The 26,031-nt window shown below is 32.5% G+C and overlaps 3 protein-coding genes across 8 annotated transcripts in view; 1 reads left to right on the top strand and 2 right to left on the bottom strand.

The window, feature by feature from the left end:
- mRpL47 (mitochondrial ribosomal protein L47) overlaps window positions 1–4,447 on the top strand; it is a 14,423-nt gene extending 9,976 nt beyond the window's left edge. The window contains exons 3-7 of one of the 3 annotated variants that reach the window (XM_018503209.1): window positions 2,591–2,726; window positions 3,370–3,537; window positions 3,619–3,833; window positions 3,970–4,129; window positions 4,226–4,447. In XM_018503209.1, coding sequence (XP_018358711.1) covers window positions 2,605–2,726; window positions 3,370–3,537; window positions 3,619–3,833; window positions 3,970–4,129; window positions 4,226–4,367 — 807 coding nt within the window. In that variant the 5' untranslated portion in view covers window positions 2,591–2,604 and the 3' untranslated portion in view covers window positions 4,368–4,447. Of the gene's footprint in view, window positions 1–2,531; window positions 2,727–3,369; window positions 3,538–3,618; window positions 3,842–3,969; window positions 4,130–4,225 lie in introns of those variants that run through there. The other 2 variants (XM_018503208.1, XM_018503210.1) reach the window with 2 other exon arrangements.
- Window positions 4,448–5,841: 1,394 nt separating this feature from the next.
- prd1 (pleckstrin homology domain-containing protein pruning defect 1) lies at window positions 5,842–15,465 on the bottom strand. Of its 2 annotated transcripts, none has more exons than XM_018503406.1 (9): window positions 14,969–15,465; window positions 11,515–11,710; window positions 10,960–11,147; window positions 10,279–10,473; window positions 8,471–10,195; window positions 8,108–8,332; window positions 7,173–7,754; window positions 6,946–7,065; window positions 5,842–6,741 (listed from the first exon to the last, which is right to left on the bottom strand). In XM_018503406.1, exons 1-9 carry the CDS (start codon window positions 15,263–15,265, stop codon window positions 6,625–6,627), a joined length of 3,645 nt encoding a protein of 1,214 aa, XP_018358908.1. In that variant the 5' UTR covers window positions 15,266–15,465; the 3' UTR covers window positions 5,842–6,624. The 2 variants fall into 2 exon arrangements, with proteins under 2 accessions (XP_018358908.1, XP_018358910.1); XM_018503408.1 differs by lacking the exon at window positions 14,969–15,465 and adding an exon at window positions 12,082–12,561.
- A 3,268-nt stretch (window positions 15,466–18,733) lies between these two features.
- LOC108758341 (uncharacterized) lies at window positions 18,734–25,572 on the bottom strand. Of its 3 annotated transcripts, none has more exons than XM_018503230.1 (9): window positions 25,330–25,572; window positions 24,885–25,122; window positions 24,337–24,399; window positions 23,628–23,838; window positions 23,398–23,503; window positions 22,743–22,894; window positions 22,107–22,308; window positions 20,290–20,372; window positions 18,734–19,014 (listed from the first exon to the last, which is right to left on the bottom strand). In XM_018503230.1, the coding sequence occupies exons 2-9, from the start codon at window positions 25,015–25,017 to the stop codon at window positions 18,783–18,785; spliced, it is 1,182 nt and encodes a 393-aa protein (XP_018358732.1). In that variant the 5' UTR covers window positions 25,018–25,122; window positions 25,330–25,572; the 3' UTR covers window positions 18,734–18,782. The 3 variants fall into 3 exon arrangements, with proteins under 3 accessions (XP_018358732.1, XP_018358731.1, XP_018358733.1); XM_018503229.1 differs by having other exon boundaries at window positions 24,885–25,039; XM_018503231.1 differs by having other exon boundaries at window positions 25,258–25,333.
- Window positions 25,573–26,031: the final 459 nt, after the last annotated feature.

Below are 26,031 nucleotides of genomic sequence, written 5' to 3'. Positions count from 1 at the left end.
TTTTTGATTCAGTATAGGCTGTTCTACCCACGTATGACAAAAAATGCGGTAGTCGCCAAACACCCTGTATATATTCCAACGGCTTAATTTTAAAAATACAAGGTATCAAAATTGAACAAAAAAATTTTTTTCCCCCATAAATTTCAAAACTAATTCGGATTATTTTGATGAAACTTTATGCATATTTAATATTTGAGCCGTTTATTTTGAAAGTGGCCTAAGTCCATTTTTCAATGTTTTGTTGTTGACCTTTGTAGTAGCGTGTACAACTTGAAGTTAGCTGTCATAAACATTTTTTTTTTTTAATGGACTTAGGTCACTTTCAAAATAAACGGCTCATTTTATCAAAATAGCTTGAGTAGTTTTCGAAGTTTTTTTAGAAAAAAATTAAATTTGACTTTTACTTTTGTGTATCTTTGAAACTATGCCATTTTAAATATATATAATGATATAAAGTTTCCATCTTGTGTGTGAATTAATCTGAGGAATTACCCCTTAAAATCTTTTGGAGTACTTAACTATCACTCGCTGAATAAATATAACGATGCATAAAAATATTGAAATAAAATATCGGATGTCTTGATACATCTCAAATAATTTGCAAAATTACAATTTTTAATTAATTCAAAATTTTTATGATAAAAACATATTTTATACTACTTATATTTGTTGATCAACAATTCTATAACGTATGTACTTACCTATATCAATTGGATTCTATTTTTTAAATAGGGATCAAGATGCAAGACCAAGAAATGTATAAATAAAAATGAATTCAATTATAGATGCGTTATGCAATTTTGCAGGCAGAGAATATTTAATATCCTTAGAATATTTTTCAACGTCAAACAATTATCAAACAACTATACAATGATCTAAATTTTGCAGAATTCTAAAAGCAATCGTGAAAAAAGAAAATATAATATATTAATGATTTACAATTATAATCTTGAGCGATATTGTATGCAGTGCACTCACGTTTTAGTAATCGCAAAACACGAGCAACTGATTATACCAAACGAATGAAAATGTTATAATAAAGTGTAAAACACAAAACGAAAACTCCCGTAATGCAATTACACTGTATTACGGACGGCGCTGGTATAATAATATCCCGAGCACTTGTGCGGCATTAAATAACATCAATCATAATTTGCGATTTACATTGGGACTTGGAAACTGTAAAACGCGCGTACGTTCGATTCGTGCATGCTTTGATTCTCGTTATGATAAAAGGATAGCAAAATCAGATTGTGCATGCGGTATCGTTTAATTACTATTTTGCTACTACACCGCGATTGCGATCATTTGTTATCGCAGGATATAAAACTGTGTCATTCATCGCTTCCTTGGCAATATCATGAATAATTCTAAGTGTGCAATATGTAGGCATTAATGTTTCGCAATATAACTTTTGCGATAAAAAAGAAGCGGAAAATTTTAAAATACTATACTTTATGTGTTAAATGTTTTAATAATTCTTGACAATATTTAATTTGTTTGTTCCAATACATCAATAATTCTTTGCATCATTAGGCATTGTATATATCATATATCAAACAAAGTTTAATTTTTTAAATACGGAATGTTTATATTAATAAATATTAACGAAAAATCATAAATCATTTTTTGATAGCATTCATCGATAAAACAATATAAAACAACGTGATATACTTAGAATTTTCTGCAGCTTTCATATTAGCGTAGTACCATATATTATATATTGCAATAATTATATCATTGATATATATTACAATTTGAAGCCTGTGCTTCAATTAATTGTATATTCTTTGGAACCTTGTGACATTTACATGGATTTCTTGCATTAAATTGATTTATTTCAGTCTATGGTCCAAAATTGGACCTAAACCACCTCTGGAGAGGTTTCGAAATATTGGCTCCGTTCAGCAGAAAAAGCAGCTTTACAACTGTTGTAAAATTCTTGAATATGATTGGTTTTTACATTTAGATCCAATGAGGAACTAAGGGCAAGACCAATCATATTGAAGAATTTTACAACAGTTGCAAAGCTGCTTTCTCTACTGAACGCAGCCAATGCTTTTTTATTGTTGGAATTATTATGGATTCACACTAAATCCGATTTGCGTCGTACGACGCTCTGCAACCAATTAGAAAACAGGATTCCGATGATACGAAGCAAAATCAATCAGAATCCTGTTTTCTGATTGGTTGCAGAGCTTCGTACGACACAAATCGGATGCAGTGTGAATTCAGCATAACCCCCAACAATCCTTCTTATTTCCTCTTTCTCCAAACAATATAAAATAATAAAGCAATTACAATTTATATTATACTTTTTAAAGCAATCTAGCGCATATAATTTAGCGCTACAATTTAGTACGGACTCGCACCACATTTCTTTACGATACCGTGATTTTATCGCCAATACGTAGCTATGTAGTTTCTACATCAAAAATATACGTACTGGCGCTAATGTATGGATGATTTCGATTCGACGATCCTACGTAAAATTTGCGCAGGTCACAGAATCGACAGAGTGCGCCCCATGCCGGATTCCTTTGAGCCCTTGAGGCCCTTGGTGGAGTTGAGAGTTTGACGGAGTTTGAGAGATAGTCGGAAAAAATGGCAGCGTTTATGAAGGCCGTGCAGACCAGAACGAGCATAAATGGCATAACAAAATTGTTCACGAATTTGTCTTTGACCTCGAGTGTTATTGAGTCTCCTAAACGTGCATTTCTTCGTAGGTTCGTTTTCCTCTCGAGCTGCGTCACTTATATTTTGTGACATTTTGTACAATCTACCGGTGCTCCCTGATCCACAATTCATATTTGTAGTTTTTTCTTGGTTTAAAAGAATATTAAAAATGCTTTCATCGTCTAATGTAAATATTTAATTTTTTTAACATATAAAAACTTTCTGTTAAGTGATTTTTTTATCATTTGACAAATGTAAAATGAGATTAAGGTTATATCACACCATGTTAGGTTATATCACATTAGACCTAATACTAAACGTGGATTTGTTGACAATAAACGAAATTTTTATGTGACACAAATAAAACTGATGTAAATAGACGTGTTTGATGTTAAGTTTTGCTTTAATTCTCTAGAGCTGATAGTGGGTCTATTAGATCCATTCAATATTTTTTTATATTTGGAAATTTGATTATTATTATTAAAATAAACTTTGTTTTCATTTTTCTTATACAAGTTATATCATTTTGATTTCTTGTAATTAATACATTTTGATTCACATAAATGGATCTTACACAAATATAACTTTAGTAATTATACAGATTTTGACATCCAAAGGGTTAAAAAATAGTAAGAATAAAGGTTGAAGGTTTTAAATTGTTTATCTTTTAATGTGTTTTCTTTACAAATGCAGCACACCTACTTTGCACTGTGCGTTTATACATCTCACATCAGAACGCCGTGATTTGATGGAATTTTTTGATGATCCAAAAAATTGGGGAAAGAATGAGGTACGAGTTGGACGATCTTGGAAAAAAGATGAATTGAGATTAAAGAGCAATTCGGATCTCCACAAATTATGGTGAAATTTGCATATTCTGAGTTGTGTTTGTTTGAATTTTAGATGCTAGTGACTTACAGATTTATACGTTTAAACTTATAGGTTTGTCTTATTAAAGGAACGTAATATGCTTATGACTATGGAAGAAGCTTGCAAGGGTGCAAATGAGATCTTTCCAAATCCTGAACGTTTGGACAAAGTTCAAGACAGCATGAATAACTTGGAGTCAATTGTTCGTGAAAGAAACAGAGCATATCATTTGCTCGAGACAGGGGAGACAGGAGAGCGTCCTGGAAAATTAGTTTATAATTGCTTAGGTATAAGATCTATACCATTTATGTATGATAACTTTCTATGTATACTTAAAGTTAAAAATGTTTAGTAAAAAACTTGCAATAGAAATTACATAGACAAAGAATATAAAATAATATTAGCTCTATTATCTCTTTGTAGGTTTAAGGTTTTATTATCAAATGTGTCAGTATTCTATTCCAAAGTTTGTAAATACGAGATGGCATAAGACACATTTCTTTGGCTTCGGTGGATATGCAACTCGCAAGTTTCTACGCTTGTACAGAGAGCAACTGTGGAATAAGAAACGCAAAGCAAGAACGTACGTAGAAATAATCTTTACTATTTGCTTAATACATACACATGCGACATGATATATCTCTCAATCAATTTGTTTCCATTAAAAAAAAACTTTCAGACGTAACAAAAATCGTGTTGCAATGTTAATAAGAAAATTCCCGAATCTGGATCTGGAAGCTATAAAAGAACAGTTTCCGAATGTTGACGTAGAAAAGGTAAAAACATCCAAAAGAGCAAGAGGCCATATTGTACCTGCGTAGGTGCAATTTCTGTTAATGCAAATTATTAAACGTTTGTTAATATATTTGTGAGAAACTCGATCGCTAATACAATATATAAATATATAAATTTATATATGTAGTATTTTTTTTAAACGTGTCTCAAGATTTATATTTCAAAACATTTTAAATTAATTATATACAATTATCACATAAGTAGTTTGTATGTAATGTAAAAAGACAAACAAAATATAAATAGTTCGATCAAATTTTCTTTATATACTTTTATTAATTTTCTATTCATCATAAATCATGTATAGACATAAAAATAAGATTTTATCTAGTAAAATTGTTAGTGAATTATATAATTACAATAATAAAAATTATCGGAAACTTTAGAATCTCTTAAATGGTGCATGAAATATGTACTCTATAGAGAGAATTAAGAATGACACAAAAAATAAAAAAATATAAAATATAAGATTAAAAAAATATCTACTGTTATATGTTATTGAGATTTGTATAAATTATGAATTTAAAAATGCTTCATTCTCTTTCTTTCTGAAAATGTATTACATTTCCAAATATATAGTGTAAAAAGATGAACAAAATAAAAATTATTCAATGAAATTTCTCTTTATATACTTTTATTAATTTTCTATTCATCATAACTTGGTTGTGTACGGTGATACAGAAGTTTTGTGTGTGAAAGGTGTACGGATGTAACATTTAAAACATGCTGGCTGTAACTTGTAGAAAATTTAATTCCGCATACTTTTCACACAGCACTAACATATAAAACCGATTTCATCTTCGCGCAGTACGTATTTGTTCAATTTACGTAAATCTGACATAGGAATCTCATGAACTTAACAACATTGACATTTATTACTTAACAGTGTATCACAATCACGTACGAAGCTACATGAAATAATGCAGAAGTCAAATATTTATTCACAAAAATATTCGGAATGCATTCGTTCATGTAGCTTTGGTAACATAAGATTATAACTTAAAAGATCGTAACAAATATCTTATGCCCAACGATATTATATTATAGATAGTAGTATTATTATCACAAATAAAATTTATTTTCATGTACAGCTTTTCTTATACGTATATCGTATCATATCGTATTACGTATATTTAAAACTCAATAATTTTTGAAGCATAAATTATTTATAATCAGTTTGGTATAATCTTTGTGTAACTTTAATTTGCTATTATTTCATAAAATAATTGTTAAAAAAATTTTAATATATGCATGATGCAACATAAGTTGATACAACCTATATTTGAACCTAACTTAATAAATCTAATATTACATTATATTAAATTAAATTAATACATAATGCATATAATACAATTATTATACTCGCATTGCACTTGTACATTTAAAAAATTAATAGATAAGAATAAAATTTTACAACTTTAAAACTACATATCACAAGGTGATACATAGAAAGTTTTGATACTAAAAGTAAAACTGATTTATAATTATAAATAGCAGTAGGAATGTTAAATTATACATAAATTTCAAAAGTGATTTATAAAGTATTATTATTCTTTGTCAAAGCTGCTTTAAGTGATTCTGAATTTTATAATATCATCTCAGATGAGAGATATCTACTTTAATATCTACTTTAATATCAATCGTGCGTATTCAAATGCATACTGGTTCGTCTCTTCAAATATATGTGAATATATAGACATTCATAGTAATCAATAATGTCTCACAGTTATCATTATATTACATTCTCTGCGTATTATTATAAATTAATAATAGCTTGTTATGGTGACTTACGCTACAAGAAAGATAATGCACCATTTTGCGATTTCCCTAAATAGTTATCTATATGTTTGAGGCAACTTATATGCAAGGTAATGCTCAATCTCTCATCAACACCGCAATATAGCGAGAATATGCTGCGCATATATTTGTATCTTGAAATTAGAAATATCATATTATGCCATAAATTAGTCCAAATAAGGACATCTACGATTCTACTTATAAGCCACAAAATAACATCGATTATTCTAGTTCCAAGTGACAGATATATGGCACTTAATTTTTGCAACAGAAGCAAAGATTTGTATTATGTTGTATAAGCGATTTATATCTCTTTGGTATACGATATATTAGTGTTTGGATTTTCGGATTCATAATTACCTAAATATTCGCGTGCGTTGTTACGAGAGTTCTGCTTTAAGTTTTATTTTATGAGTCTCTTTTATGGCAATATGATAAAATAATTTCTCAAATGACGGTGTATATATTGTCCATCGGTAAATTTTCCATTTATTCTAAAGCTGGTGGCAGCAAGTACCGCCAAGCGTGTTCCAAATCTCTGCTGGCATCCGAGCAACGTCGCTGCAATTTATCCTCCGGTGGAAGTGTTGCCATAGGAAACTCACCCTTAAAAATTGAGAGATTATATTAACACTTGTATTTAATATTACAATTACAAAGTTTGCCCCCCCCCCCCACGAGCGATTTTGTCAAAATCCTACAGGAAAAATATACTATATATCTTTCTTGTAGAATTTTGACAAAATCGTTCATAGCTAGATTCAGTCATAAGATCTCTAATTGTAATATGTTGCTTGCGTTATATCTTACTAAGTTTGCATCGGTCCACAATGTTTCCAAAACCTCTTTAAAAGCACAAAGCTCAGTATAATTTGTGAAGTATATAACCCAATCGCCGCTACTTTCATGTACCTCTCGACACGCAAATTCCTACAAATATATGATAATAAACTCCACTTAGAAAATTCCAATTAGCGACAAAACATAGAATTAACAACTCTATGCATATAGTCTATTTTCGACTAATATATATTTACCAGAATACACCAGGATTGCTGTAGCAACGGCACCCTGAACGTTGCTAGATCCTTGATGGAAGCGCACGAGAGCGTTTGGCCTCTCTGCGTACCAGGATGAATCTCTTTCATTGCCACTAGGTGTTTTGTGGTCGTGATAAGACTGCAAGGTAACGGCTCTTTTTTTTCCGTACTATCGAATAGACCTGATGCGCTTTGAACGAAGCTCTGTAACCACTCAGAAGCTACGTATTCGTCCGGAGCAGCAAATTGATATGACTTGTTGGGCTTTAATAGTATTTCAAAGGTATGTGGTCGATGAGAATTAGGAATCCTCCTGCAGCCTTGGCATAAGCCGCCTTTTAACGGTATGGCACGTTTGGGAAGCCGCTGATTCGAATCCGTAAACATATAAACCACTCCACCTTTCAGTACAAAATATCCGGCCTCCCAGGGATGTGTGGGTGCATTCGGATGCAAGTGTTGGTAAGTATGTGGCCGAAACATCAGATCACCTTCTTTCATCGGCCCACATGGTGTACTAGGCGGTGACATGTGTTCGTCTTCCATATAAATAAGGCTGTAATGTTCTATTTTCTCATCCTATAAAGATAATAAAAGAATTAAAAATAGATCTTGCAATATAACAGATATCGATATATGAAATGTCTGCAATTGGAGAAATAATATGAAATAAAGAATATTATACTAATATTTCTCTCTTTTTAGAACTTTTTAGAACTTATAATCACTAAATAAAAATACAAAATATTTTACTGCGTTAAAATAAATTCTATTTTAGTAGAATTTTTTATTTAATTATCAAGATAACAAATAAAATTTTTTTAAATGTGACTTCTCGATTGATATATTTCTTTCTAATCTATTTTGAGAGCTTATAAATTTTTCAAGAAACAAAACTACTTTATTATAATCTCTAAATATAGTGTACGCACTGGATGCACAGCTGTGTCAGTGAGAATTGAATTCCTCAGAATGTGCATATCTTCGTAATTCAATTCTTTAACAGCAGGAAGCCTCGGTTTTGTCGGCGATCGTCTCATGGCCATCTCTAAATGGCTGATTAATTCTGAGGTAGTTTGCGAGCTGCCGGTGGAGAATAGATATTGCATTTCGCAATCGGCGTTGGAAATTAAAATACTTTGTGCATTTGGTCCGATCTATAAAAAACAAACGTTTATTAATTTTAGTGAAATACATGGTACATCAAGATAAATAAGTATGTAAATAAGATTGTACATAAAAAACGATAAATAAGTTACAAGAAATATAGGTATAATTATTTAAATATTTCTTACCATAATAACATCGAGCTCATTATAAGGAATAACGAATTGATTACTGTAAGAATGGTCCATTTTTGAGCTAGTTAAGTATAGCGTCTTGTCCGTCAATAACGCGATCATCGGCTTGCTTTCGCCGTTCGTCATGTACGAACTTCGCACTTTGTATACTTTATATAGCTCCTCCGTTTTGTCACGATAGATATGTCTCTTGAAAAGTTCACGCAACTTTAGGCTTACTTTCTCACCGCTGAATTCCTGTTTCTCGGCAGCCACGTTCTCTTGGATCTCTCTATCGAGATTATCGTTAAAATCTTTAAAAGAATCATAGCTCATCTTAATTCCTTTGATATATAAAGTATTCGCCTTCGGTGATTTCTTGTTCTTTTTAATTTCGAACTTTCTCTCAGTAATCGATTTTAAAAATCTGCTCAGTAACGACGTCTTTGACGGTGCCTGGCGCAAAGGCGGCGCCAAGAGTTTACTGCTACTCTCGCCCGTTAGTATCGCCGTCATAATATTGCGCTTCTTCGACGGTGAGACTAAGTGTCGACTACTCCTGCGTTCCTCCAGCTCGGAGGATGTTGTTACACTATCCGCATCCGACCAATCACTCGAATTCGCATATTTCTTCGGAGTCAATGATTGCGGCATTTCCAGCTTGGATGGTGGATCTTCAACAATATTACCGCATGCCTTTTCGACGATATAGGCTTCCTGGGCCTCATTCTCTCCCAATTCTATTTCCATCTTAGGCCTTAAACTCTTGCCTGGATCCTCTTGACCTTCTGGCGCCCCGCGTTCTAATAACGACAAATTACAATTGCACCTACAATTACGTTGACATGGCATATCAATGCACAATTTTGACAATTCCTGCTTATCAGTTCCATCACCGTCAAACGCACTCGACGATGACGATGAGAAACAATCCGAGTAACAATCCGAGTGCACATTCCTGCCAGCATTTTCATTTTTCTGCATGTATGGCGAATCTCCATGCGCGCACCAACTGTACCTGCCTTTCTGAGCGTCCCTCTTTAAAACGGAACTAGGTAGCAAGAAACTCATGGAGAAATCGGCAAAATTCTCGTCATCTTCCAGTTTCATCGTTTTCAGAATGTCTTCGTGAAAGCTGACTCGTTTCTTGCTTTCGCCTCGCTTTTTTTTACGCTGCCTACGTTGTACTATGCCTTCTGAACTGGAGGAAGATAGAATGCTGCTGGCGTCAGTCATATTGATTGTGTTCAGGATCCCGTAAGGTGCATCCATGTTGTCACAGTCAGAAATTGTCATACTCAGCTCTAATAGATTCGTATCATTATTGATTAAATAAGAATTACGAGGATCTATGTTCTTTTTAAAGCTATAAGCAGGATTTTCACTGTAATAAGTGCTTCTCTTACTAAAGTCCTTTACGCCATTATCAATTTTGTTTGTTTTATCCAATTTGGTTTCATCCAGACTCTTACTGTAGAAATCGTAGTCTTTAAGAGTCTCTAAACTGGAGCAATTCATTTCATTGTCATCCATTTTTCGCGTTACATTCTGGTTAACTATATCATTTTTTGTCATCATAACAGTCTGAAATTTAGTAATCGCCGGTGATTGCGTTGGCGTTTTTCCATCCTCACTGGAGTCACTAGATCCAAAATTCTTATTGTCCTCCATACGATTGTTGATAATCGTCTTGTACCTATTATTCCGGTATTTAGGAATATCATCCATTGAATAATCCTCCTGTTAAAATTGACATATTCTGATGTATTATTCGAAGAACATGGAGATTTTTTTGTACGGTTTTGACCAAATCTATATCTTACCTCTTTGTAACTGCTTCCATCAGTTTCATTCGCAATGTCCATATCACTATCAAACGCGACGCCACTGTCTCCCGGAGAAGCTAGGCTCGATGAAACGCTAGAAGACCTTAGATGCAATGATAAGACTGTTCCCGATGGATTTACGCTCATAGGCCTCTGTGGCATGTAGTTGCAGATATCCAAATATGTTACATCCTGTACAATTTTTATATATAACACAATATTGCTTTATTACACAGTATATCACAACATTATTGACTGCACATTAATCTAAATTCCGATAATTTTATACAAATATCCTTTTTTTTAGTAACATGTTTGCAGAAATTTTCCATGAATAAGCAAACTGAGCGATATATAGTCCATACGAAATAAAGTATGTACTCGCAAATAAAATGATAATCTCTTGCCCCTTGCAGCTTTATATATAACAATCTATCAAACTGCATATACATGTGTGATTCTTGTTATGTGATTGATGTTATTCATTAGTATGATAAGTGTAACCAGGGGGTGATATTAGTATCTGCTTAAGGATAAATAGAATAAAAATTACACGGTGTACTGAACGTTGAACAGAGAAGGAGAAAGTTGATTCGGTTCTGCATAAAAGTGTTATTGCTTGCTAAATGCTTCGTAAACTATTTATAATTTATTATTTATTACATCGAGTTAACCTACCAATTGCAATGTGAAGGACACATTTTCCAGACCAGCAAGAAGATTAATCAATTGATTGGTCTTATCAGCATCTCTCACGAGTGCATGTGGAAAGTACTGTTTTTTCAACGTCTTCGTGTCTCGCAATAAACAAGCCAGATAACTCTCAAAACTGCCTTCGCTTAGAGTGTGATAAAGCCATGCTCGACCTGTGTAATATGAATAATTCAAGAATATTAAAATATATTTACGTTTAGATGTATATTTTTATACATAAATAAATATGCACTTTCAAATAAAGATACTTAAAGTCCTACAATTTACAGAAATTTTTCTAAAATAATTTAATAAAATATAATTATATTTTGCTTATATAATGCAAAGACACACGATTTAATGGCAAAGGTACAAATCATTATTTTTAATCTGTTCAACAGCTTTATGATAGCTTGATTGAGCTATAGTTATATGTATAGACTTCTATTCAGGTACATTTTAATCTGAGAGTTGAAGAATAGAAAGAAACAGATATAAGGCTATTGTTTAATACATTGTTCTTGTAACTTCAAAGCATACCTTTTCCTATAGAAGTTAGTACACTCTGGAGTGCATGTATGACCACAACTGTATCCTGGTGACTAAGTTCTCTAGCAGTACCCCAATATCCATGTCGTTCTACACGCAATCCATGGCGTAATGCACGATCCAACCAATAGACCAACCAGGAATCGCCGTCCAAGACCACGGTACCGTAGAGACTTTGGGCATAAACCTGCTCGAGACATATTACTCTCATTAATACAGAAATGTATGTGCAACAAAATAAAAATGTATTAAATCACAAAGAAATATGACTGTAACGTAATGAATCTCAATGTTTTCAATATACAATGAAATTTAGACACACAAGGTCTTGTTCTAGCTGAATTAATTTACACTCATTGTATGCACCTAAAATAAAGATACAAGTTTTAATGCAGTCCAGAGTGCAACGACAAAAAACAATAGAGTCTTATCTTACAAAGCAAACTTTTGACAGTGAAAAGCAAAGGATTATTTATACGAAGTGCGAAATACACTTTTACATCATGCTTTTATTTTCGAACGAGCACACCCATTTTTAGCCAACACCATTCGCCTCACTTTTACAGTCCAGAAGTGATCCAAAACAGTAGTGTCAATTTTAGATCTATTCTTTTTAGTGGCGTTTTGCACGGAGAAGAATAAAATAAGTGCGCGATCAATAATCGCAGAATGAAAAGGACACATGACAAAAGAAAGCTTCAGGTAAAAAGGACAGAGCTTTTATCAGCTGTTCCGTACACAACGCACATCCGCGCGGGGCTGTCAATGAAATGTCAGCGCAGTCCATTGATTTCAGTGAAAGTGACTCACTTCTCGGTAATGTCGTGGTCTCGTTGTTACAGACAGAAAAACGTAACCAACGAGGCTTGTCGCACGTTTCTTTATCAGAGAAAAATTTTGCGTTTATTTAAAGATACAACGGTGCGACGTTGGAAGACTAAGGAGTGCTCACACGTTGCGATCGAGCACTCGTCTCTCTGTGTGCGAGCGTTCGATTTGGAGCCGCTGCGTCGCGATTAACGAGCAGGTCGCGACGTCACAACGACACGCATATATATCTCCTGAAGAATACATATATGTATACGTACATAGTCCGAAACAACTTTTCAAGGAGCGCGTGTATCGCCCTTTTTTGTTTTTTTTTTTTTTCCTTTTTCTTGAAAGGTAATTTTGTAATGATAAGTACATACATCTTCTGAGCATGTGTGGCTACTCCGACTTTTTCTCCCTTTTCACGTGCGCAATGTATGAGAAACGACCAAACGAAATAAATTTCATCTCCGTTTTGGTCACTTATAGTAGCCTAGAGTTTGTATTCACGAGCTCTTTTTTTTCATGGGTCATTAAGTAGCTTTCGACAGATTCTTCAAATAATTTTTCGTCTCGTTTTTGTCGCACTTTCTAAAATAACACAAAAGTCCATTCATTCCATGCTAAATTTTTTTCTACATAAATTTTTAATTAAATCGGAGCAGAATTGAATGGGCCCCGAAACGTCTCAGATCGGAGATGCTGTTGAATGTTATAGAAATACTAAGAGTAATTGCGATATGCGTGCGTGCCTTATTTCGGGTTGTTCGTCATGGCTAAATGATTCGTGAGAAAGCCTGTGTAAAAACACCACGTGCAACAAGCAGTTATAGCGATACATGCAACGATACAATGAGCAAAACTGGCGTTTTGCAAATCGCTCCTATTTCGTTCACTCTCTCTATTTCGAAATCTTGATTTCCGATTCCAGATTAACTTTAACCCGGCGTCATTATGATATTAAAATGTTACACGGACGTTGAAGTGAATGATAACCCGAATATTTTTTTGGTCTATTCTCGCAATGTCAACAATGGTTTTAGAAAGTCTTAGCTCCAGCTACAGGGCGGTTAGTTAAAATCTACGAAGTATGTAAGAAAATACAGATGTTTAAAAATGTCTCGGGTCATTATAACCCAGCCACAATAACGCCGGGTTAATCTTGATTTAATTCACTCGTTATTTTTTTCTAATTTTTAAAACTAGAAGGAGATAAGTAAGTTAAACAGCTGAGATTAAGTTAACGTATACTGATAAAAAAAAGGAAAAGAATAATTTGTACTAATTTAGAACGATACCTTTGTTTAATCTAAATTTTATTTAGTTTTATTCTTAGAACCAGAAGAAGATAAAAATTAGACAAGTTAAACAGAGATTAAAGTTAACTCTTAGTACATACAATTGGGTTATTCGTATCTTACGTAATTAAATTTCTTTTCTTTGAAATACTCTGGGAAATACTAGAAACACTTGACTAAATAATGATCTTTATTCTTTCCTGTTTTTAAATACACAATTTTACAAATACTTTTTAAAGATGTCAAAGTATACGTAAGAATTACTTCATAATTTTTGTATACTTGTATTGAAAATTAATCTGAGACATGAATAGTGTATAATAAAAGATCAGAAAATCATCGTGTATACTAATACGTACGATCGGGTCATTCGTGTCATGCACATTGCTTTTCTTCAAAAAATTAGGGGTATCAATTAATGAGTTATAAGATTTATATACAATTTTTTTAAATACACAATCTTATAAATACTTTCTAAAGATGTTAAAATATATGTAGTCATTTAATACTTTTTGTATACTTGTGAAAGTATTGAAAATTAATTTGAAACACAAATGATTCATGGAAGACTGGAAAATTATTGTATGTATTAAACAGTTAAACACACTGACAGAAATTGACATCTGGGTATCAATCATAAAACTTTTTTCCTAGGATGAAAAGTGAAAAGTGAAAAATTTCTCCATTTATAACTTCAATGATAAAAATTTTCACTCTTCACTTTCCATCCTAAGAATAAATTCATGATTGATACCCTGAAAATACATTCGAAAATTGCAAACCGATATAATTAAACATCAACAAGGTCTGATCTTGTGCCATAAAATAATCTCCAAGTTTATCCTCCTGGCGACGGAAATGCGACGACTGGCACTAGGTCAAGAATGACAGACCGGTGCAACGTCGCCGAGTATAGACTTTGATGCCGCGTAGTCACGAAAGTGTTTTCTACAGCTGTCTCACGAGATTGACGAGATCATAATTGACGTAATAAGACACACTTTTCGCGTCTATAAGCATCCAAGATCGAACTCGCCGAGATTATACATATACAACAATAATCCCAATTTCTTCACTGTTTCTCTCCACGTAGTGTCCAAGAGGCACACGACTATATCATTAACTACAGTTCGATCAGCGCTCTTAGGTGCAGCAGGTACCCATGCTTTCAAGAGAAGAGGGGAAAGGCACGTAAGGAGCTAGAGCTGTACAAATCGTTGCACAATTCACGAAGCTTGTGCATCGCATGCGGCAACAGCAGCAGCAAGCAGGCATGTATACACATATAGAAAGGTGGCCTTGGCGGACCGGGTGTTCGACGACAATCAGTCGCTCACCAGTTTGACGGCCTTCGTGAGTTCTTGCAGGATCCGGCCCTTGGAAAGGACCTTGTCGGTGCAGAGATCCATGTCTTCGCGGCCTGACGACGGCATTTCGTCGTGACGCGCACTTACATGATCCACGTCGCACCAACGTAAAAACGGCTGATACGTGCCGCGGAGAACGGTGTCGAGAGTACGGCGGAGCAAGCCGGGCCAAGCGGCGGCACCCACGACGCGGATGCTGGTGTCGCACGGCTGACGAGTCGCGCTGCTGTCGTCGACGCGGACGGCTTCGTCGCGGAATGTGCTCATTGATTTTAGCGGAGCGCAAGTCACCCGCGATTTTCAAGCTGCGACTGACTTGGACTGACTGCACGACAGGACGTTCCCGGCGTCTTTATGTCGACGTTCTTCCTCTGCCTCCGCCTCTGCGAATGTCTCCAGCAGTTCAGCCTCTATCTTTTAAGATAAACAGTGAAAACATTCTTCCTCCATTCTCCTTTCACCCTTGCTCTTCTCGTTTTCTTTTCTATTTTCGAATGCAGCTTTTCAAGAATTACCATGTCAAAGGAATAGGTATACATATAAGCCTTAAAAAATTGAAGAAGATTATGATATAATTATAATATAATTCTTTCTATACCATGTTTACAAGATTACTTGGACTTGTAATTTCTTATATTTTATTGATGTGATATTTTTTGTTTATAAATGATTATCTTTTGTATTGCGTTTAAATTCTGAATTCATATACACATTTAAATTTTATAATATTTTTATTGGTACTATCAAGTACTATTCTGATCGAGTAGATTCTGCATCGATTTGATTTGTTGATAAAGAATGGCAAATCGAATTTGTATGAATGTTACTTTGTGATTTATTTTTATTCATAAATTTTTATTTAAAAAATTAATAAACAATATGAAAAATGTGATATTATTCATATTACGCACTTTTATGAAGGAACAACTGCGTAATTACATGTTAACACTAATAATTAGTTAACGCTAAGTAATCTGTCTCGATAACATTCGAACTTTTAGTGATTATTAATAATTATTTCGCGTTTTTTTTTTTGCTAAAGAAACAGTTTCATCAATTAACGCAATAATTAATCCAACGTCATCAAATGATTAACTTTTTAATAATTTCAGTTTTTACAGTTCTACAATTTTTAAAAAAATCATATTAAAATGACGAAAATTCGATTGTGCTGAAAACTCGAAAGAAAATTAACGCGGTTCTTTTCACACGTAAAAAATTATTTAGATTTCCAACTCTTTATGATTTACTTACGTAATATTTTTGTTGATTACATGGACCACTACCTTTTTAGCTCAAATAAGATGCGCATGAGTTCTGAATTCATCATACATTTAACATTAATTTTTACCGAATAACATATATGAATGTTGCAACGATATAATTTAAGAATTATAATAGCATTGTGGCGAATCGACAACGAATAAATGTTACTTCGTAATTAAAAAAAAATAAAACAATGCTAAATAATATTTACACGTACTTTCTATGAGAGAAATAGCTTCGTTAATTAACGCAATAATTATTCCGACGACCGTATCAAATGATTGGTTTTAATTATATTTATATTCCATAATTCAACTTTAAAAAAATTGCCATATCAAAACGATGAAAGTTCGATTGTGCTAAAAATCTTCAACTTCGTATGTTTTATTTACATTACGTATTTATTGAGTATATATTATACTATATGGACTATTCTCGTGAACTTAAAGGTGCACTTAGCTTTAAATTCTGAATTCAAATAATTAACATTCATTTATTTTTACAATATTTCGCTGGTATTATTTATATAAATGCAACGATATATTATTTAATTTAAGGATTAATATATAGCATTTAATGAATCAATAATGAATGAATGTTAATTAGTCTGTAGTCCGTATAATTTATAAAGAAAATTAAAAAACAATGCTAGAACGAATAATATTTACATGTACTTTTTGTGAAACAAACAACTTTGTTGATTAACGTGATAATTTATCCTCGGTCACATTAAGGCCACGGTCCGATACACGCTCACAACGCTTAAAAATCATTTCATCCTTGTTGTTTGTCAAATGTTAAACGAAGACAAACAATGCTCATGAGCGTTGTCAGCATGATTCGGACCACGGCCTAAGTGACCGGATTCTTAATCTATCGCTTGTGTTGTTTATTGACGATTAACTATAATGTTCATTAAGACTTATCTTCATTCTACAGGCGATGCTATCCAAAAATAAAAGACAACAGCTTGTTTAATTATATCCACAGCAATGTTGCTGAAACTGTCGACGAGAGAGAATTCTGCAATCCGCATAATTTCGATTAAATTCCGCGAGTTTAATTTTAAGTGTGTCACTTCGACTCAAATGGTAAGGCTAGCTAGATCCTTATAGACCCTCCATAAAAACTGCAATAAACACAATAAGAGACTGGAGACCTACGAAAAATTTCTTTACTCGCAAAAGAGAGGAATAATTGCAAAAATACAGTAAATTTTCCTTTGAAAAAGGTCGCATGATAAAAAAGAAGTTGGAACAGAGAAAGGATGTATTTGTTTTGTTCAGGTTAATTAAATATCTGCGACGATCCTATCGACGGACGTTAAAAGTGAACATTTAGATCGTTCGTTTAATTTCTGCGCTACAGATAGCGCCACGATTCGCATAAAATGCTGGAAGTGATTTGCTTGATCTTTTTATCAATAAATAAATAAAAACACTGGAAACAAAATAATTATATAGAAATTTTGAAGAGAAAAGATCTATATTTTAGATTCTTTTTTTCGTACCTCACTTTCTTTTGTTTATTATATTTTATGATAATTTAAGAGAATAATTGTAGAAATTATAAACAAAAGAGAATTCGACGGGGTTGATAGGTCGAAAGAGAATTGCGATTTACCATAAAATTGATCTCGGCAATTTATCAAAATGTGAGAGAAGCACGATTTACTGTACCGCATTTTCTCGATTTAAATATTCGGGAGGTTCAACGATGAAAAATGTACATTCATTTGCTGGCGTGATTTATTCGTCACTATCCGGTACACGCTGTCCCAGCTGGTTAAAGTACGAGTTTTCATCGAGTATCAATTTGCAATTTCAATTTTAGTTTCGATCAGCGGTGACATTCCTTTTATCACAAAATATTATTTCTTCTTCTTTTATCTCTAACGAGAATCTATATCACAGAGACTGATGTAAGAATTGTAAGCAATCATAGACGTAATAAGAATGGACTGCGCATTCCTTATGGAGTGATTACTTATGTAAAAAAATCAAGTGACTATTTCCGAGTTAACGTTGACATAACATAACATTTGATTATAACACATTGACTGCTGAAGATGAGTTAATTTGCAGATTTATTGATGGATACTATAGGTAAAAAATATCGATGTGAATTTAATTAACTTCATTCGGTATCTATATATCATTCTGTTGGTGTTAATATTAATATCAACATGATGAATCCATATCATCACAGTATGGATTTAACACCATGGGTTTTACATCCATGATGATATATATATAAATAAAAGACACTGCGTGATATTAAATCCACACCGATACTTTTTAAAGTGTTCGTCGGTTCGATTTTTTTACAAGAAATATAAAAATTTTATTGTGAGTTTCGAAGAACTAAAATAACATGCTGTGTGATGTAAAAAGAAACAAAGTATCAATTGTATATATGCATATATTTGCTAGTATTTAGAATATTTAGTACTACTAAAAAATCGTGGACAGTAAGTTTATATAAATAGACAATAACAAGCTGATTTATAAAACGATAATTACAAATTTAATTTGTGATGATCCTCCGAGGAACCTGCCTGATCCAATCCGTTCTTATTCTCGCAAGGGCTGCTTGAATTTGAACGCGGGTATTTATCCGAAGTGCACTTGGGCTTTGTCTTTGATTTGCTTTTAGAGTTTCGTACGCGCCGCACAATCTCTTCGATGCATCTTTGATCCCTCTCGCTAATATTAAAACTTACACCACTGCTCGCGTATTCTTCGAGCTCTCTGAAATAGTAACAAGCTCCTTAAAGTTGCACAATACATTATAACATATTTATTTAATTATAAGTTAAAGTCAGCAAAAAGCTCGCCAGAAATCGTAAAAAGAAAATTTTCCTTAATTCTTAAATTGAAATTAAACTTTAAAATTGAATTCGTCAAATAGAAGTTAAGCTTTATAAAAAATAAAACAGCTCAATTTCAAGCTCTTGTATTTTTTATTTCAAGTCCTTCTATTGATTTCAACCTCTTCTATTTTTTATGAAGTTTGATTACTACTTGACAAACTCGACTCGAGAATTTAATACTTCAATCTAAAGATTAATTAAAAATTTCTTTTTATGATGTAAAGTATAGGAACCAATCATATTAAAGAATCACTAACTGATTAGTTTTCTCTGCTGAACGCAACCAATATAGATTAACTTATTAATCTCGGCGCAACTTACTCGATCTCCATCTTTTTCTAATTCTTAGAACTAAAAGGGATAAAAAGTCCGTTGAACCGAGATTAAAACTAAACTACATTAATAGAAATAGGCATTAAGGTCTTTTCCAGAATCTCTCAAATATTTGAAGTATACTATATGGACCTCTTATCCGGTTTGTTTTTGTCGGAATAAATGTTGAGAAAAGAGACGTGATTGTCAATAAAAAACAGTTACGAAGAAAAAGGTAAAAAGCAAATAACACAGGAAGTAAAAACACATTGTAGATTAGCCTTAAAACACATGAAAAGTGCGCGCGATTACGTTCAACGCGACCGCGGCAACTTCACGACAGTCGATTCTGAGTGGATCGCGTCGCGATTATTTCGCCGATCGAAAGAAACGATTTGCCGAGTATTCTACGTTATTGGCGTTGTTCGACGAACGTCGCGAATGTTCGTGAATGCTCCAGGATGCCGAGGATGCGAGGAGTATGGAGTGTGCAACCGACGGATTGTTATAACGAATTAATCGAGGCAAGTAGTTTTTGCTCATTCGCGATGATCACCGCACTGACACGTCCGCCATATTCGCGAACGTTTTGCGTTGCATTTCGAATCCTTCGCGATGAATCTTTTACGAGCGCGGTTGCTGGAATTTTCATTTTTCGCAACCTTGACTGAAAACCAGTGAAAGATATCTTTTGCTTCAACGAAAATGCTAGCATGCCACGCCACGTGCATAATAAGCGTCAGTACCGCATTTCCCGGCAACTACAATTTTTAGACGAAAGAGAAAGAAAGACGGATGGTTGGTCTATTATGAATAAAATAGATGCGAGAAGCGTTTTTACTTCTGACGTAGGTGCAGCTTCGCAATTAATTTGTTCAGGTATAGCGTTCCTTTCTGCATTATTTTCAGCTCCGATTCTTTTTCCTATAAATGAAAAGCCGCTGATACAAAACAAATCTTTATGTTCCTGGATTAATTAAAATAATTCTCTAAGGTATATGAATTTTTAATATTAATTCCTATCGTGATATATGCCATAATGAATATGAAAAAATGTAATGCAATTTTTAATTATCGCGTTTTAATTAAGCTTTTCTATAGAGACAATAATACATGAATAAAAGTAATGGATATTAATACGTGGAAAGACAAATTCTGTTGAGTACCTAAAAATTTAAGTATATACGTACATACAGATTTTAAAATAATTTAATTGTTGGATCACATCAAAATAATTATGTAGGAAATTCAAGCATGATGAGCAAGGCTACACAAATTTTGCCGTTCTGGCATGACAATCAGCTTGAGTGTCTTATGCAAGGTAAAATCTGATAAATATTTTAAAGACAAATTCTTTGTAATATTTTAAGAAAAGTCTTATACGAAGATCTGAGGCTATGATACTTTTCAAATGAGAAGAATTTAAAATTTTTTCAAATAACAAAGCTAAAATTTTGCGCATTCAAAGATGATGTGATGATGCTGAATTTTACAGTTATTATCAAAAGTTATAAAAACTCTTTCTATTTGAAAATTATTTTATCCTTGGCATTTTCATATTAGACTTTTTCTTTTAAAATATTACAAAGAATCAGTCTGAAAAATATTTATTAATATTACAACAAAATTTATTTTCAAATTTATATCTACAAAACTGTTCTTTTCATTAGTAGCATTAATTAACAGCAATTTAATTAAAAATAATCTTGTTAATTCAGTAACAGTTTGATAGAACAAATAACATTATATTACAGCAAGAATATTAGTACATTAAAGTTTTTTAAATATTTAGAGGACGGAAGTCCATTTTTTAAATCTTTTAAAAACAGTTTTTCCTTAAGTAAGATTTCACTTATTATATTTATATTATATTTCATTGTATTTGCCTCAAAAAATATATTATTTCAATGTTACTACAGTGGCTTTCTTGTCCTCTAAACAATAATACTGATATTGAAATAATAAGATTATTTTTAATTAGATTATTGTTATCTAATACTATTAATACAACAATATCTTTTTCATGTAAAATGCATAAACATATTTTTAACACACATTGATTATTACTGTACAATTAAATAATTTTGTTCATTTTTCAACACGATATTTTAATGTTACTTGATTACATTAATTTTCATCGAAACAATAAAACTTTTATTTTTTTTCCTCCAAAAAGTTAAATTGAATAACTAACATCCACTTAGATTGTCAATTATTTAAGTTAATTCATATTTGGTAATCAACATGTTAATAACTGTTAACAGTAGCAAACCGATGTTAAATAATCAAATTCCACGTGTATCGCATGCCATGCGTATAAATGAGATGATGCAACATGTGTAAAGGCTATGGCACATAAAAAGTTCAAGGCAGTAAGACGTAAACAATAAGGAAATCAACATGTTGGATTGATGGCTACTGCTTACGTTATGGTCTTACAGACTCTATCGTGATTGGTCAATCTGCTTACGTTTTACTGCTTAAATTTTTTTGTGTGCCATGGCCCTCAAGGGCCAAGAATTACATTAAAATATTTACATAATTAAATCTTTCTCTATACGAAAGTTAGCCCGATATCACGGCACGCCGTACGTCAATCTAACATTCTAGTTTCTGTTCTCCGATATATGCTATCGAGCAGTCGGTTATCGATATTACCGTCAAAGTATCCGTAACTGCGCGAAGTTCGTCCTGACGAGTTTCGCAAAGGTGACGCGCGGTGATCACCTCCGTGGTCAGTCGTGCTAATTGTTGCTGGCAATTCTGCTCGCGCTCCACCGCTTTATCCCAAGCTTCTTCCCGGGCGATAACGGCGTCTCTCAAAGTCCTCATATCCCTTTCTAGTAACTCAAACTCCGATCTAATCGAGGAGTTGCGAATTACGAACACAATTGAGAATAGATCCTCAAAAGGGAAGGCACAGTGACAAAGTGAGATTAAACGAGCGTTATTCAAAATATTCAATCGACTTTATCCATTTCCATTGATATTTGATAAAAGAAGAAGAGTTCATGATCAAAAGACTTTACGTTCTCCGTTTTTGTCTAATAAGCTTCTTAATCGACGAAAATGTTTAAATAAAATTGCTTGAAGCAAATTGTACAAAAATGTATTGCAAAAGTAATTTAGGCCCATATTGTTATCTTGTTTATTAATGACTCTATTTTATATAGCTCAGTACAAAGATGTTTTGTATTGAGCTATATAAAATAATAATATAAAATAATAATATAAAGTAATAATATGAGATAGAATATGAGGATGAATTCATCCTTCAATCCCTAGAGAACTTACTTCGTGATTGTGATCTGCGATTCTCTTTGGCATCCCTCCAATTCTCCATGGCAATCTCTGCAGGTTTCCCAAATTTGTAATCCGCAACTTGTCTTGGAAACTATATTCGTCGAGGAGGTGCATTTATTTTCCGAGTATACCTCATTATGTTTCTGAAAATTACATAGAAAAGTAAATTTTCATTAAAGAAATACGTAAATTTTCTTTTATTTTATGTACACGTGAAAAATTGCAGTGATAAGAATTTTAGAATTTTGTATTTCTTAAAATACTGACGTTTATAATTATCTTTTTCTACATTATTAACTTTAATTTTAAGTTTCAGTTTTAATATAAAAATTTTTTATATAAAAATTTAATTACATACATATATGGTAAAGTTTGAGATTATAATAAACGAGAAAATAAGAGAAAGTTTATGACAATAAATAATGTGATAAAATACCATCAAAAAGAATTAATATAATTTGGGTCAAGGTTTAAATATATATTTTATTTCCTCCGTTGTTATTCTAATTACATAGATATCTCATTTTTATATTGGTTATTACTCATTATGCAATATAAATATTGCAGCATAGCATCTTCACATATACATATCATTCAATTATATTTTAGAAACATTTCTTTCTTATTCAATAAATATTGTTCCTACCGCTTGTTTCGCTAATATATCAGCCAGCTTGAGTTTCTCAAGTTTGTTTTGCAATAGTGATACATTCTCTAACAGTTTCTCCATTTTAGTTGCATCTTCTTCCAGCCTGCATATCGTTTATCTTGAGGGAACTTGTTCGAAACGTATTTGTCAAAACGTGAATGTAATTGCATCATGCAGGGTATTTATTTAGCGAAAACATAATTATGTAATCACGATGGTAATCTCACCGTTTCGCCAAGTTCGTGTTTTCCGCGACGAGATCGCGGTTTCTGAGATATAGCGTTGCGTTGCTGTCTTCTAAGAGCTTTAGACGAATTTGCATTCTCTCGATCGAAACCACCGGCGCCGATTTATGATGCCTCGTCGATTCGTACGTATGTGCATTCGCAATTCTCCCCATATGTATGTCCAAGTCTGGAAACGGCGGATCGCTCCTGCCTACGACGCAGGGATTCCGAACTAAATTAATATTCGTTTGCTTCTGCGACTGATACGCTTCGAGTCGTATTGTTCGGAGAGACAGTGGGTTGATTGTATCAATAAGTTGTAGAAATTAATAAATCGGTTAATTGTAAGTCAAGAAATGAATAAGTAAATTCTATGATCGAACTTTACTTTTTTATTAATTTTTATTTTATTTAAATAAACATTTACCCAATATTCTATAATTTTTTAAATATAATTAATCTAAATAATATAATTAGATAATGAGCTAGCAAACATTAATATTGCAATCTAATTTAATCGGATATTATTAATATTCATAAATTAATATTAATATCTATAAATTAATAATAATGCAATTAAATGATTAATGTATATAATAAAGTTAGAATCGCTGATCATTAAAATAATTATTGTAAACCTTTATGTCTGTGTGTGAAATTTCATATTTTTTAAATAATTTTATAAATAATTTTTTTGAACGTTTTTTACCTTCTCTATATATCTCACTGTTATTTCTGTTTAAATTAGACGACTTCCAATTTTCATGACTTCCTGGAAGGTAAATAAAATTTATAACACTAGTTAATATAAAATACATTATCGATGTAAATAAAAAAATATTTAGTCAGAATATTGCATCTTTTATGTAAGGAGAAAAGAAAATATAATAGCAAAATTCATATTTTTAACTTTTTTGTATTCTTAATTTTTCACATTACTTGTAAATCACAGGAGCAGTCTTATTTTTACTTATTTTTTTATATCTAATTTATGTATATAATTTTTATGTTCTAGAACTGTACGATAAAATTCATATTTGTAGCAGTTTTAACAGTATTTGGATATAAAAATACAATTAAAACTACTACAAATATGAATTTTATAGAGAAATTCTATTAAGAATGTCTTTTTGATTTTTTAAAGAGATTCTGTTCTAGAATTTCTCTGAAGGGAATGTAAATTTTGCTTCTATATTTATTATGCATACTACATCTCAACGTAATTAGATTTTCCTTGAAATATACAAAACTACGCACTATTGCTGCAGACTGTGGGACGAAGATTCCTGATGCCAGACGTATGACAGGTTGTTGTATAGCAGCTGTAAGGATACTTAAAGTCCAAGTGCTCTCGCTGCGGGTTCATTATTCGATAACGAGTGTAAGACATCGCGTTTTTGCATTCACGTCAAGAACGACAAAAAATTCCTTTTATTATGATCTTTCTCTTTTTATTGTGATCTTTCCACATTGATTTTTCGATCTATTTGCTATTCTGTAAAATAAAAAAATTTTATTTAGTATTTTAACTAACGCATTATCATTTTTTGTGAGAATGCATTTCTTATTTTGATTAGCTTTTGAACCGGCATAAAACGAAAACACAAAAGTCATATCGTATTCGAATTACATGACTTCTTCGTGTTCAGTCGTTTCGAATTTATTCCACCCTTTCCAACTAAGAATAAAGCAACTTTCGCACTTTTGTCCCTGACGTTAACCAAAATGCTGACACCTCTTCTCGTCCCTTTTCTTCACGAGCAGTAAATAACGATTACTGCGAATCCGCTGATCATGAGATCGGAAGGTCCCCCACAGATCTGAACGACCGAAAACCCTTTCCCTCGAGTCTTCACATATTCCCGCTAAAGGGGATGGGAATGAAAAGAACACGTTACGTAAGCCGCATTCGCTGCATATTCCACCGTGAAATTTCGTTGAATCTCTCAAGTGGCCATTGGTTATTGATTTTCTTTGTTTCCTTTGTTTTTAAACACCTTTTGCGGCAGAATTCGTGACTATTAATAGACAAACTTGGTATAAAAATTATAAAAACGTTGCTAAGTATTATTATTTTGAGAGGAATGATATCTTTCATATAAAATATCTCTAGACATTGTGTGTGCCTTAAGGAGGTTGTAAGGAGAATGCAATATGTTAAGAATTGCTTGAAATTTGGAACATAGCTTTATCTACAAAGCATGCTTTTATGTAAATTTTTTCAGATTTTTTGACCAGCGCATTTTTCTGTAAATTAATAACAAAATTCTGGATTTTATAATAGACTATCTCTCTTTCTCTTATAGGAGACTCAATTCTATGTATCTGTTTTCAACAAATATTAATATTTGAAATGTTAAGAATCGAATAAATTTATGTTTAATATATAAAGTATAGCATATTA

The sequence above is a fragment of the Trachymyrmex cornetzi genome, unplaced genomic scaffold, assembly GCF_001594075.2.
Source record: "Trachymyrmex cornetzi isolate Tcor2-1 unplaced genomic scaffold, Tcor1.1 scaffold156, whole genome shotgun sequence".
NCBI lineage: Eukaryota > Metazoa > Arthropoda > Insecta > Hymenoptera > Formicidae > Trachymyrmex > Trachymyrmex cornetzi.
The sequence above is the reverse complement of the archived record's forward strand: the minus strand, read 5'-3'. Positions and strand labels throughout refer to the sequence as shown.

Bases quoted from the DNA above. Each gene is read 5' to 3' on its own strand.
- prd1 (XM_018503406.1), bottom strand. From the start codon at position 15,265: ATGAGCACATTCCGCGACGAAGCCGTCCGCGTCGACGACAGCAGCGCG. The intron at 11,711-14,968 runs GTGAGCGACTGA...TGTCTCGAGCAG, and splicing joins TCACGAAGGCCGTCAAACTG to GTTTATGCCCAAAGTCTCTA. The intron at 8,333-8,470 runs GTAAGAAATATT...TGTTTTTTATAG, and splicing joins ATGAGCTCGATGTTATTATG to ATCGGACCAAATGCACAAAG.
- LOC108758341 (XM_018503230.1), bottom strand. From the start codon at position 25,017: ATGTCTTACACTCGTTATCGAATAATGAACCCGCAGCGAGAGCACTTG. The intron at 24,400-24,884 runs GTGCGTAGTTTT...TTTACCTTCCAG, and splicing joins TCCCACAGTCTGCAGCAATA to GAAGTCATGAAAATTGGAAG. The intron at 20,373-22,106 runs GTAATATCGATA...TTTCATTTATAG, and splicing joins CAGTTACGGATACTTTGACG to GAAAAAGAATCGGAGCTGAA.